General features: G+C 26.0%; 2 protein-coding genes across 2 annotated transcripts; one reads left to right on the forward strand and one right to left on the reverse strand.

The window, feature by feature from the left end:
• Positions 1 to 332: 332 nt before the first annotated feature.
• Positions 333 to 6306, reverse strand: LOC112602880 (periodic tryptophan protein 2 homolog). The gene is made up of 19 exons (XM_025351224.1): positions 6020 to 6306; positions 5831 to 5943; positions 5670 to 5764; positions 5476 to 5604; positions 5267 to 5384; positions 4764 to 4916; positions 4534 to 4694; positions 4250 to 4472; positions 3987 to 4194; positions 2735 to 2883; positions 2529 to 2676; positions 2306 to 2462; positions 2056 to 2236; positions 1584 to 1731; positions 1333 to 1510; positions 1126 to 1269; positions 982 to 1056; positions 701 to 902; positions 333 to 534 (listed from the first exon to the last, which is right to left on the reverse strand). The coding sequence occupies exons 1-19, from the start codon at positions 6035 to 6037 to the stop codon at positions 402 to 404; spliced, it is 2733 nt and encodes a 910-aa protein (XP_025207009.1). The 5' UTR covers positions 6038 to 6306; the 3' UTR covers positions 333 to 401.
• A 584-nt stretch (positions 6307 to 6890) lies between these two features.
• Positions 6891 to 10094, forward strand: LOC112602881 (DNA repair protein complementing XP-C cells). The gene is given in 7 exon segments (XM_025351225.1): positions 6891 to 6905; positions 7088 to 8467; positions 8469 to 8693; positions 8829 to 9070; positions 9163 to 9388; positions 9448 to 9613; positions 9702 to 10094. Coding segments are annotated over 6 exon segments (2556 nt in total). The 5' UTR covers positions 6891 to 6905; positions 7088 to 7102; the 3' UTR covers positions 10034 to 10094.
• Positions 10095 to 14811: the final 4717 nt, after the last annotated feature.

Below are 14811 nucleotides of genomic sequence, written 5' to 3' on the forward strand. Positions count from 1 at the left end.
CTCGGAGCCTTTTTTTTAAGGAGAAGTTTCTCGTGGAGCCCCAAGAAATATTTAACGTTCATATATATATTCGTTTTAAATAATTTAAACAATTTTAAAATTATTACATTTTTGTGTAATAATGAACGGAGCCCTTGATGAAATTAATGTTTTGAAAACAATATATTTTTGTTTTCATTATTTTTAGTCTTTGTAAAAAATGTTTTTATTGTAAATATTTTTTGTTTGCTTGAATAAACAACATACATAATCAATTTAAAACTATTGTTACCAATTATTAATTACTATACATTAATTTGCATAAATAATCACAATAATTTTAAACTTGTAAAATTAAATACTTTAAATATTACAATTTATTAACATTAGTTTGAGTATAAAATTTTTTTAGTAACATCGTATCAAATAGAAATAACTTTGTCTTCATCAATTTCCATTGGTTCATTTTCTGTTTTTACTTCTTCTTTTACTTCATTTGTTTGCAATTTAACCAATCTCTTTATGACTGCTAGTGTATATTTATTGTAATCACAACTGTAAAATTATAAAATTTGAATTTTTTATACTCTTCTAAATAATTATTCATAATTGTAAATACAAAATAAATGTATATAATTAAATAAAAATAGCACATAATTACTCTATCTCATTCTTATAACAACAAGAGTACATGGTATCAATGGTCATAATGAATACTTACACCTTAGATAGATCTGTAAATTTTTTAGATAAATTTTTATATAGAGTTAAAATTATGGTCTGGTGAGGTTGATGTGAGTTTAGTAGGTACATTATCCACTGCACATAAAATTCTATGTGTATTGTTGATCCTAAGAGTATTGCAATGTGTTTTGTAATTTTTTCAGCATACATTTTTGGCAATGAAACTACAGTCAGTTCAACTATAATAAAACAATGAATAAAAGACATATATAAATATTATTATCTTATTTTTCAATATTTAAAAATTAAAGTACTCACTATCTTTTGATGGAATAGATTCTAATATTTCAGTAATAAGGTTTGATTCATTGAGACGTAATGCCATCATTAATGCTGGAAAATATTAAAAAAATTTTGAAAATTCTATAGTAAAATATATATACAATTATAAATTAAACTCACCTGACGCATACTCTTTTTTAAACAAAGTATCTCTTGTTGTCTCTGTTGTTATTCCCAGTTCTAAAAGGAACGGGTCAAACATGAACCCATTATTAAGTGAATATACCAATACACCTTCTGTAGTAGCAGCTGACCATGATAAACCTAATTAAAAAAAAATGTTAGAAATATCTTAAAAATAAAAAATAAATCTTTATCAGTTATTACCCGTTGGAGAAAACTTGACATCAAAAACATTAACTTCTGGCTTAAATGTTCTTGCAGCCAAATCACCTTTATGAACACCAGGTAATTTTAATTTAACATTACCCCCTTCTCTTGTTTCACGTTCTTCAATAAGATCTATATTCCCAAATTCTGTCATTTTACGTCGGTTTACAACGTCCTAATAATTATAATATACATAAAATATCTGTATAACATAATGAAATTGTTTATTTTTAATTAAAGTTACTTACAAGTACTGCATCAAATGATTGGTTTTGTGTAATTTCAAATTTTTTCAATAAAATACCTTCAGCAACATTATAAATACAAACATTTTTGGATTGGCCTCCTGCAATAACAAACTGTCCATCAGCTGAATAACAAACCGAGTTAAATGCCCTATAAAAAAATAAACACTCTTATTATTTAGTATAATAAAAGTTAAGAATATAAAATGCTTAAAGTATAGACATGTACAGACTTTAATTTTAATGGGTTTTTAGAAAGAATTAAGATTTCTTAAGTTAAAAATAAATTAAGTTTTGGGATTGATAGTGAACATAATTAAATCCTTAGAACCTCCCAAATCAATCTTTTCTTGTTGCAGAATGATAGAAAATGGATTTCAAGTAAATTTCTGAGCAGTGATCAGACCAATTCTGCACATACCTAGATAACTGATTATTGATCAATATTTAATTATATAAAAGAAAATTGTTATACTTTGCTTGAAGATTTTTTTTAGCTGTGATGAGATCTGTATCTGTTCGACCACTTCCAAGATCATTTCTACCCTCAATGCTTGCCACTTGAGTTGAAGTACGCACATCAAAAAATAATAATTGACCATCTAATGTAGCAACAACTACTTCTTTTCCATCAGGACGAAAAGCAACACATAAACCTAGATAATATAAACATAAAATCTATAAATACTTATTTTATATAATACCCTGATTAATTTATTAATCACCATCAGCAAAGAGTTGTATAGTTTCATGATCAGACGCATTTTCTACAGCATTCCAAATGCGCAATGTTTTATCCCAACTAGCAGTTACTAGTGTAGTACTAGAAATTATGGGACTAAATGCTAAGCTTACTATTGGTCCTTCGTGTCCTGACAAAACCTAAAATAATATCATTAAATTACTTGCTTTTAAGAATTTGGTTTTCAGTATTTTAAATGAGAATACTTCTAAAAGTTTGCCAATTTTCATGGACCACAGATATGCTTCAAAAACATCTTGTCCACCAGCAGCGATAAACTCTCCAGTAGAGTCAATAGATACACAACTAAATTGCACAGGTCGAGGGGACACAAATGTTTTGAAGTTGCGGTATCTAAAAAAAAAATATATAGTAATAGGTAGAAAAAAATTATTGATAAATATATTTTTACCTTGTAAGATCAAAAGCACGAACTGTACCATCCAGAGATGCAGATATGACAAATTTTTTGTTGGGAGCGAATACTATGTCAGTAACAGTACTTGTATGTTCTACAAACGTAACAAAGCAAAATCCTGATTGATTATTCCATAATTTCACCTAAAAATAAAATATAAATTAATTTTAAGAGAATATGATGTGCATAATAATTGTTTCTATCACAGATATATAATATAGAACATTTATATTTGACATGCATGTATTATATTATACTCTAACAATAACAATAAATAGAAAATATTAATATAATAATTAATAATATGTAAATCGAACACAACAAAAATAGTTAACATGAAATTATGTTACATCTCTATAGTTTATCACTAACAAAATATGATATAGGAATCAATTATGTTTTATTACATATGTTAATATATTGAAAATATATTTATGCAACATTTAAAATGACTCATAAATTTATATTAAATAATAATATTAAAATATATGATTGTATATACATTTACATTATTTATAAATAAATAATAATTAAATTAAAAAATTTATTATCTACTTATTTTTAAAAGCTAATACATTTGTCAATTAATTTAAAATTTTATTTTTTTAAATAACACATATGCTCAAAATTCTATAATAAGTAATTAACAACATTATAACTAATTAAATATTTAGAAAATATTAAATAATTAAGAAAAAATAACAGAAAAATGGAAATATTTGACAAAGTCAATTTCATTTTTTTTGAAAAATTTTTTAATTTAAATTTATTTTTAAAGCACATATTTTTTTTAAAATCAAAATTCTTGAAAGCATGTAGTTTAAATGTATAAAATGGGTATGTTTAAAATGTATATGGCAGAGCAAATTCTAGTTTAGTGTTACATATATGATTATAATTATTGACATAATTGAATTGTTATTTATTACAATATTTTAGAAATGATTTAAAAATTTAATTCTTTCAAGTTTTGTTTATAATAATTATGAATACTATATTATCTCATACTAATTATACATAAATAATGGCTATAAGGTACATATCTATTTTCATTTAAAATTATTGAAATTTACTAAATATCTTAAGCAATATTAGTATTGATTTTATAATATATATTTTACTATATTAATAAAAATTTGAAAGACTAATATTTAAGTATCTTAAAAAAATATCTAATGGGAAATTGAGATGGATGAGATATATCTATGAGTTGTTATTATATCCTCTTATTTTATTAATAAATTACTTTTCCATCTTCGCCACCAGTGGCTATGTATATAGAGTCAGCTGAGTATGACAAACAAGATACTTCAGAACCATGCGCTTGTTGTTTCATAACATATGTTTCACTTTGCCATTCCCAAACCAATAATTGGCCATGTCCTTTACAGCCAATTGCAATCCAATCACCAGCATTATTCAACACTATTGTACTAATACTGGTATCTGAAATACTAACAGCGTAAATTAATTAATAACATCTAAAAATAAAACAGAAGTTAAACAAACTTTAAAGAATGAATAAGTGTTTTTCCAACAGTTTCAAAAATTAAAAATGATCCATTTGAGAAGCCAGTTACAAGGATTTTGACCTTTTTATGATAATCAGCAGCAGTCATTTTCAAATTGTTATGCTCATCTTTTATAAAATCATTAAGATAATGTGTTGATAATTTATGGTAACTCAATAAATTTTTATTATCTAAAAGTAATTGCTTTTTATTTTGTTTTTCTGAAATATTATAAACACAAAATAATTAAATTGAAATAATATTTTTATGAGTAGAAGGTACCTTCTTTATTAATAATATAACGTTCTCTGTCTTCTCCTTTGGATAAATCAATTTCATCTTCTTCATCGTCATTCAATTTTAATCGTTTATTATTGGTTGATTCAACAGTAGTCATTTGATTTAAGGATAGTGAACATTGCCAAACAGATAAATGACCATTTCTGTAATTAAAATTATTTAAATAATTGACCTAGTTAATGAAATAATTTAAAATCTAATTCATAATATACCGAGTGACAACCATTAAGTCCAGTGAATTTTCTTCAAAAAATATCCCAACTATAGTATCAGGATGTCCAGTTAACGAATATGGTCGAAAATTTGAGTAATTTCCTATTGTATAAAGCCTTACAGTAGCATCTTTACTGCCCACTGCAAAAATACTGAAAAATTAAAAGAATATGTTAAGTGTTATAACTTTTATAAAGTGTACAATATAAGTAGGGTTATGGTTACACAGAGGTAGGTTTTTATTAGGACAGCACACTGCTGTTAAATACTTCAAGCGAACATACCAAAATTGATAAATATAAAGTTGTGATAAAAAATTATTGAAATATACTTAATGCTATCAATAATTAGCAATTTGTAATAAGATTTTTTGAATCCAACATTTTTGCTATAATTACTAAGATAACCAATATATTAAGTATTAAAAATTAGACGATTAATAAATATAAAATAATATATTTGTAAATACTAAACATATAAACATTTATATAGTATGATATACCTTGAATCGTCAGTCCATGCAACATACGTGGTATCTCCAAGAATATCACTGAAAACTCGTTCCAATGCAAACTGATTGAATTGTCCAATAAAATGACCCGGTGTTTGTAATATAAAAACTGAAAACAAATCAATATTATTACTATTCAAACTTTACGCATATAAATTTTTAAAGTAAATATATTCCCTCAAATCAAAAAGATAACTTACTTTTATTGAGCTTACAAGCAGCTATATGTTTTCCATCAGGACTAAATCTCAGGTGAAGCACTCGTTCATTGAAACGGTACTTGTGAATTACTCTATTGCTTATTAAACTGATTAAATCCGCTTCTCCGACTAGATACAGTTATTAAAATTAAAATATAAGCAACTTTCTAGGTTTTCAAAGTTATTTTCAATACCTTCGTTTACAGCAAATAAAAGATTGCCATCTGGCGATAGAGCTATTTGTTCATAATTGTGTGAGCTTTCCACTGGTAATGTAAATGATGTATTACTAAAATAAAATACAACTTACATGCCATTCTTAGAAACACAATTAAAGAAATATAAAGGTTTATACTTTTTCAGATCAAATTTTGATATCCGATTTCCCACTGGACTGATGACAGAATTTCCATCGGGTGTGAAAGTCAAATTTCCTTCACGGTAAACAGTTCCAAGAACGTTGGAAAACTAAATTTTAAAAAATAATAATAAAGTTAAAAAGATTATTAATATTATAATATTAGACTATTTTAAAGAGTTGTACCTTGTAATTGAATCTCATTATAAATAGCAAGATAAACAATATAATGAATACGTATTTTGTCAGACAAAAATAATAATGTAAAATTTTACGGTTGAGCTAAACAACATAAATTAACTACTAACAATAACTATGAATCATGAATGTATGGCTATCATTATTCATTGATCATAATTCATATTTTACACTTTACAGTTTACACTACATTAGTGGTAATTAGTAAGAAGCGGCAAGTTAAAAGCACGTGGATCGAATGCTGTTATCAGTCTTATCATATCAGTAAACATTAATCACCATAATCATCACTATAATACTTAAAATTAAAAAAAAGAAAGTTTTTTCTTAAAACAATTATATCTCTTAATTTAGAAATTGAAAATTCTTAGAAATATATTAACCGGATTTAAGACAATTTGATCATAAAACGGATCAAAGTAATTATTTATAAAAATCATAAATTAAACCAATTAGATTAAAATTATAAAAATGTTATACTGTATAATATGTAAAAACGATATACTACTGTTCGAAGCGCATTCTGGAGGATGTGATAATTTTAAACCACTTTGCATTGTTCATGATAATGTTCTCTGTAATTTTTAGTTTTATCTTGTATAAATAAATAAACACGTTTTAGATAAAATATTCAAAATAAATGTTTTTGATCTAGTTGATCTATACTTAACATTTTTACAGTCTAAATAGTACATTATACACTATTATACAGTATACACTACCGTCTACCACCGCATTAACTCCATTACTGAACATCTACTTACTTAGCTCGTGAATTGTTGATTTATTTTTCAAATTCTCAATTAAAACATGAAATAATTGTTCCATATCTGTTCGTTTTTTATTTATTTATTTATTTATTTATTTGGATCAGGTAAATATTTTTATAGAGTTATATTAAATTTAATGACTTTCAAAACTATTACAAATATAAATCAATGTTTAAAAATATAATGAAAAAAGAGTTTTGATTTAAATTTTTTAAATATATTTAAAAAAAAAACACTATATCTTAACCTGCTTTCAAATTATCTCAATTTAAATTTTTATTTATAGATCCAATCCATTATCATGTTGCGCAGATCAAAACGTACATGTAAGTCAAAAGAAACTGTTGAAAATAATTCTTGTGAACCACCAATCAAACGTAAACGTGGTCAACAACTAGAAGTTTCTGTTATTGATTCATCAACTGAAGATAACAATTCTGATGATGAGTTAGTTGAAACTTGTAATACTTTCATTAAAAATTCTTGTACTTTAAATTTATCAGAATCTGATAGCGATAATGATGATCAAGATTGTATCAAGCCCAATGTGAAAACATTGGAACAGTCTGATACTGAAAGTGAAGTTGATGAAAATGTTTGTCAAACAAATTTTGATTTCACCACTCTTTCAAAACCTCAAGATTCTACAGAACTTCCCAAAAGTAATGTAAAATCTGAGACTTTTGACACTTCGGTAGAAAATAGTCTTTATGATAATATGGATGTTGCTAAAATCTTATCTGTAGGAGAAGGAGTTAATTTAGGAACTGTATTAAAAAATGTTGATGATACTTTGAAAGAAGAAATGAAACGTAATGATGACTATACTATTCCTGAAACGGTTGAAATCACTGTTAAACTTCCAAATGATATAAAGTGTAAAAAAGGTCAAGATATGGAAAATATTCTTAGGAGACGTATGAATTCAATATGTAAAGATACTCAAGTTTTAATTCATAAAGTAAATTTACTTTTATGGATTTCTTATGGTAATAATTTGAACAGTGTTCTTAATTCACCAGAGGTTATGGGTTCAGCATTATCTCTAGTACCTTCTAAAAAAGCATATCCTCCAAAGCAGTGTGATTTGAATTATTTAGAAAATTTTATAAAATGGTTTTCTAAAACAATAAAATTAACTTCAAAAACTGATCCATTATGTGAAATAAATGTATTATCTTTAGTTGATAACTTTTCAAAATGTGAAGCTAAAACAAGATATGAACTTATTTCAATGTTTATTTCTTTTTTAAGATCATTAGGATTGAATGTAAGGTTAGTGATTAATTTAAATGTTGTCTCAATCAAACCAAGTTCTGAACAATTGTTGGGTCCTATAATAGAGGATGATCATTTGAAACCATCTACTAGTAAAGCAAATGTAGATAATAAAAAAAAAACTTCATCAAAATCAGAATATTTCAAGAAAACATCAAGTAAACTTAAAAAAAATAAAAAAGATCTTGAAATTAAAAGTAATAAAATAGATGAAAAAAAAAACCCTAAAGTGAATAAAATTATGTATGAAAATAATTCTTCAAGTGATAAAGAAGATGATATTTTTGTAAAAAGCAAAAACAGTGCTAAATCTGAGTATTTTAATAAAATATCAAACAAAGCTCAATCTGGTTTAGAAAAAGCTGACTTAAAAAAATTAAAATCAGTTAAACACAAAAAAAAAAGAAATAAAAAAAAAATCTTTGATAAGTGAAAAAATTGATCGCCGTGTTCTTTCAACTGATGAAGAAGACCATTTAATGCAGAATAATGAAACAGTTACTAAAAAAAAAGTAAAAAATGATTTTTGGGTGGAAGTATTCCTGGAAATGGAAGAAAAATGGTTTTGTGTGGATGTTATAGGCCAGCGTATTCATTGCATCAAAGAAATATATGTTAGTTGAATTATAAATTGTATATAACTATAAGATTTACTATTTAATATATAATGGAATATTTTTTGCTTGTAGAATTTATAATATTTTATTTTTTACAGTTAACTTTACAAATTTATATTTTATTTTTTATAGAATGGTACATCTCATCCTATGCGTTATGTTTTGGCTTGGTATAACGACAATAGTATCAAAGATGTTACAAAGCGATATGATCCATATTTTCATACTCTAACACGAAAAATTCGCGTGGATCCTAAATGGTGGAAAACTACTTTACGACCTTACACTCCCACGGGGTCAGCTAGGGAACGTGAGGAGGATGAAGAACTAAATAAACAATTAGAAGAAATACCATTACCTAAAACAGTTTCAGAGTTAGTTTAATAATAATGATTTATTTAAACCTTAATACAAGCACAATTATTTATGTTTATTACGTTTACTTTTATTAAAATGTCTGTTAAAGGTATAAAAATCATCCATTGTATGCCCTATCAAGACATTTGCTAAAATTTCAAGCCATTTATCCGCCAGATCCACCAATTGTTGGATATGTTAGAAATGAACCAGTTTATTTACGAGAATATGTTCATGAACTTAATGGTAGAGAAAATTGGTTAAAAGAAGCCCGTGTAGTTAAAATGGGGGAAAAATCTTATAAACAAGTTAAAGCCCGTCCTAGGTTTGATCGGGTCAGTTACTTATGTCTAATATTATCATCCTGATTTATTAATAATTATATGTATTACAGAATGGTGTGCGAACAGATCCTCCACCATTAGAATTGTTTGGTTTTTGGCAAACTGAACCCTACAGTCCTCCAACTGCTACTAATGGTCAAGTTCCTAGAAATTGTTATGGCAATGTTGATTTGTTTAAACCTTGCATGTTACCAATAGGAACCGTTCATCTTCAACGTATGTATAAAAATAAGACTAATTTAACTATTTAAGTTGTTGTTTATAACAGTTCAACATATTAATTTTTTGTTGTTTTTGATTTTAGTTCCTGGGTTACTGCGTATTGCAAAAAAACTAAACATTGATTGTGCTCCTGCAGTTGTAGGTTTTGATTTTCATGCAGGTGGATCCCACCCAGTAAATGACGGTTTTGTAGTATGTCAAGAATTTAAAGACACTTTAATAGATGCATGGAACCAAGAAATTGAGGAAAGTCGTAAGCGAGAGCAAAAAAGATATGAAGATAGAGTTTATGGTAATTGGAAACGATTAGTAAGAGCTCTCCTTATTCGCGAAAGATTGAAGATTAAATATAATTACTTTGGAGGTGATAAAGAAGGCCAGTCTACATCTAAGACAACTGATAACAAAAAATAAAGTCTATTATATAAGTATATTTAATTATAATTTGTAGAATTCAATAGTAATGAATATTTAATTCCAACAGTATTATTAATTTTATTTTGGTTGTTTTGTTAAATAATATTTATACTGTGATCCTTAGTAATAAAATTAAAAATAATATATTTTGTTACCTACTAATAATGCTATTTCTAATTTGAAAGGATAAAAGATAATTATTATTATAAAATATAGTGTAATTAAAAATATGTATTTTGGTATACAATTTGCATATCTACCTATTAAACTAACATATTGTATATTAGTATGCAAGTTTTGTCAAAATGTAAAGATTAGATTATAAGAATATTAGATGATTGTAAAATATGTACATATTGGCGATGTCATTGACTATAAAGTAATGAACAATGATTAATAAAAGTTAGTATTGAGCTATTTATAGTCAATTTACATTTTTTATTCAAGTCGTTTTATATCATAAGACAAAACCGACAAACTCAACAAAGATAATTTAAAGTACAAGAATATCAACATTTAAAACTTTATTAATTAAAATATATAATGTATTTTTTTAAATATCGCAAATTTACTACCACTAACCTAACCAGTAGTAGACGAATTCGAGTGATCTATGACTTCAAATTAAATACCTACGTTTTTGTAATTATTCCATTTATAGATGTAACATAAAAAAAGAATAGGTCAAGTGAAGGATTTTTAATCAACCAATTGTGACGGTTCTTGTAATTCGACGACTCCACATAGGTACGTCTTATTTGAATTAAATAGAGTCATGGTTTATACATATCATAATATCAATGCATAAACAATACAATACATTCTGAATAACCATTGTAAAGGCATGTAGAACGGGTCTTTTCTTTTGAGGAAACTATATAATAAGTGATCGATGAGCATCTTAAGAACTATTAAGCGCATACACAAGATAGAAGTTTTACTGGTTTTAGACGTTCCCCTTTCGAAATTTCGAAAAAATTTAAAAAGTATAATAGAGTGAAAGCAATTAGTGTCGATAAACAACAAATTACATGTATAAGTATGAAAATGTACTATTATAACCCCACCCCAAAAAAAGAAATGTTTAATAATTTTATGTGTACGCACCTATACGGACTACATACAGACTTGTTTACATTCTTCCGTCTTCGCTAAAGTCTGCCTCACTAGAGATCATGCCAGATTTGCGCATGTATAATGAAATACGTCCAACCGCCTGGGCCATTGTATCCCCTTCATGCATCCAAATTTTATAAGAATTTGGTGAGGTAGGCGCAAAGCTGACTGGTTTTCGTTTTCGAGCGGTATGATTTCTCGCGGGACAGGATCTAGACTCTAGACTAGAGTGGACCATCTAGTTTCAGATAATATGACGTGTACCTTGACGCCTCCAACAAGTATCAAATCCGCAGAAAACGGATAATACATTTCATCGGGAACCTAGGCAATGTCAGGTACGGTATACAACAATAGTAAAATACCTAAACTCGTATCGCCTGTACTTCACAAATGGTGATGACACGAAGACGATTGATTGAGAATTGTTGAGAAACGGATGAGAACGTTTTCCTAAGAAAATAGATATATGAATAAGAGTTAAGACTGAGTGGACTAGCCAACGAAAAATATCGTACCTAGTTACCCGCACCCCACTCACCAATTAATGGCATAATGGACCATAGACAGCTGTGCAATCATTTCGAACGAATGTTGGAAAACGATATTCATCCATACTGTGAATTGCAATACCGATGACAGACCTAGAAAATTAGTTTTCCATAATTCTCTAAATGGCGAATACCTACATACGATTCATACGAATATACGATTGCCGTATAAGAGTTTATAGATGTTACCGTGGTATAATCGCGGCCAACGCGACCGTTGTCTATTTTTATACCTACCTTGTACCTATATAATACACTACTGATTTCATGAACGTTTAACAATATTAATCACAACCATTACCATAATATTATATTATAGCGAATCGCAGAAAAAAAGTCCAACGAAATTTAGACTTGAGGAAAAATGGTCAATCGAATAAAAGTTTATCAATTAAAGTCAACCGAATGTCCGAATTTAATACTTATTCGCGTATAAAATTTTTATTTTTAGGTAATTTTATTAAATAAGAATACTAGAAACCTGTATTATAATAACCAATATATAGGTAACTTATTAAGTAATAATTAGAGTTGAACAATATTTACATATGTTATATTTATGTATTATATTAATATTTAAACACTTACGAATCAGAAAATTGTATACCTACTTACTTGAGTTGGTTGTGAAATTAATTAACAATTAAACTCATATAAATCGTATGGTATTTTGACATTCTCCCGTTGGAATAAATGTATTCTATGTATACTTATTATTATAACTAAATATTAATGTATTATTATAAACAATATGAACTATAATGTGTAATTGTTTTTAATTGATAAAAGACATTCATACAAATGTATATTCTTTTTTTAAAGCTTTTTAGGTAGTTTTATTTATTTATGTAAATTTTAGTTTTTCAATAAAGTAAAATAAAAGTATTTAAAAATACAAGAACTCTGTGTTAACTCAATTTTAAAAATAAATATTGAATTTTTACTGAAGTTTAATTCTAAAAAATGTAATTTATTACTTATAAGTTATAACATATTATAACCATCGAAGTTCACGGTATATTTTCAAACGCAACCAGGTTTCAATCTAAAATATACAAACATAAATAAAAACAAATAGTAAATTAATTGACAATATTTGGTCTGTATTTAAAATAAAAATAGTTCTTATCAATGATTATTTATATTTTAATTACCTATACAGAATAATTAGCAAATCACAAATTAAAATTAACTGTGGAAGATATGAGTGCCGAAATCCTAGGTACCTGTGTGAATGTGTCCCACGATTAATATTTAACAGACATATACCAATTACCTACTTATTAATCGTGCCTGTATGGCTGTATGTTTCATCTTAGATGTATATATTAAATTTAGAAATATATTGTTCAAAAACCCAAACGTATAATCTTAATCGACAAATTTATTATCTAATTACGATAGGATGTGAGCCCTGAGCAGTTTTATATTATAACATATTAATAGTACTTAGTAAGCATAAGTGTACTTAAACTCGAAAATGAATTTTGTTAAAACCAACACTAATAAAGGTATTGCATGCATTTTATTTAATGATCAAAAGTATAGGTTATTAGTTATTACGAAAAATGATTAATGATATAATATGTAATTGAGGCGTATAAAAACAAAGTTCAAATATTATATTTATTTTTATGTATGTTGTATTATATTTACTATTGATAATTTTAAATATTTTGAAATACTTGTATAAAATATTAATATTGGTAAAAATAATATTTATTTTTTTTTATATATTTTGCAGTTATGTCATATATTGGGTATAATAGATATGTAATATTTGATTGGCGCTTAAGTAAGTACTACACATTTTGGCCGAAATGATACATAATTTTTGCATCTTTGGCGCTTATGTCATATAGTTAAAATATATATCGAAATGCCCAGTAGTAATAATTACTGTTTATATAGGTACTATTTATTATTATGTGCAGTTGGGGGAAGGGTGAATCAGGTCTAAATCTAGCCTCACTAGTATGTCATTGAACTTATCCAACATTCTATGGTGAGTGTTGCCGATAACAAATCTTTTCTTTTAAATATATACAATCTATAAAACTTAATTCACAATATGAATATGAGCTATAAATCAATATGACATAAATTACATAAAAAAAAAGTAACCCTCGGTTACACTTTATATTAGATTTTTTTTTTGATTCGTTATAATATATGTATAATGTATAATATATATTAATATTATTTACTTTGTAATTTTTTCGTTATTTCATCAATAACAACTCGCGTTTATTTAAGGTTGAAGCCGATACTTCTATAAAAATGTTTTTATCATTTAACATCCGATAGGTTAACAACGTTATGTTATAAAAATTTACTTACTTGAGGGGTAAATCGCAAAATCTATGTTTAACTACATACAAGTATCATAATTCATAAGTATTATACGAGCAATTTATAAACTTGAAATGCTTATTAAATAAAAAAATTATACATTCTATATTTTATATTTATATATCAAAATAAAAAATAAAAATAATAATATTAGTTTTATAAATTAACCTAGTAGTAAGAAAATAATAGTTGATCTGCTGACTAAACGAAAAATATTGGATACCGTATTTGCGTGTATCTAATTAATTATTCAAAAAATATATTGACAGTTTTTAAATTTGAGTTCCTTTACTGATATAATTATTATATAAATAAGTATTTATCATTAAGATAATTAATTTGTATAATACATAATACATATTGACAGAATATAAATTTTTACGTGATTGATGTTCAAAGACCCAAAAAATATAGTTACATACATAATATATGAATATATAATATTCAACCATTCAATTACATGTATTATCAGTTATTATAATATATAATAAATATAGTCATTACTTATGAACTATTTATAGGTAGGTATGCCGAAGCTCAGTCAGAAATTCCAGTAGTCAGATTTTTAAAATTAGTAAATAATGTATGCGTCATGCAATACTATTAGCAATATTGGCATAGGTATCTCACTAAAATACACCACAAAAAATATTATGAAAGGTATTAACTGTATACATTACATACCTACATATAAAATGATGGCTAACTAGTAACTACATAACTCCATTCCTAGCGACCCTGATTATTTTTTATAAA

This window comes from Melanaphis sacchari, unplaced genomic scaffold (assembly GCF_002803265.2).
Source record: "Melanaphis sacchari strain LSU unplaced genomic scaffold, SCAv2.0 Contig91_pilon_pilon, whole genome shotgun sequence".
Taxonomy (NCBI): Eukaryota; Metazoa; Arthropoda; class Insecta; order Hemiptera; family Aphididae; genus Melanaphis; species Melanaphis sacchari.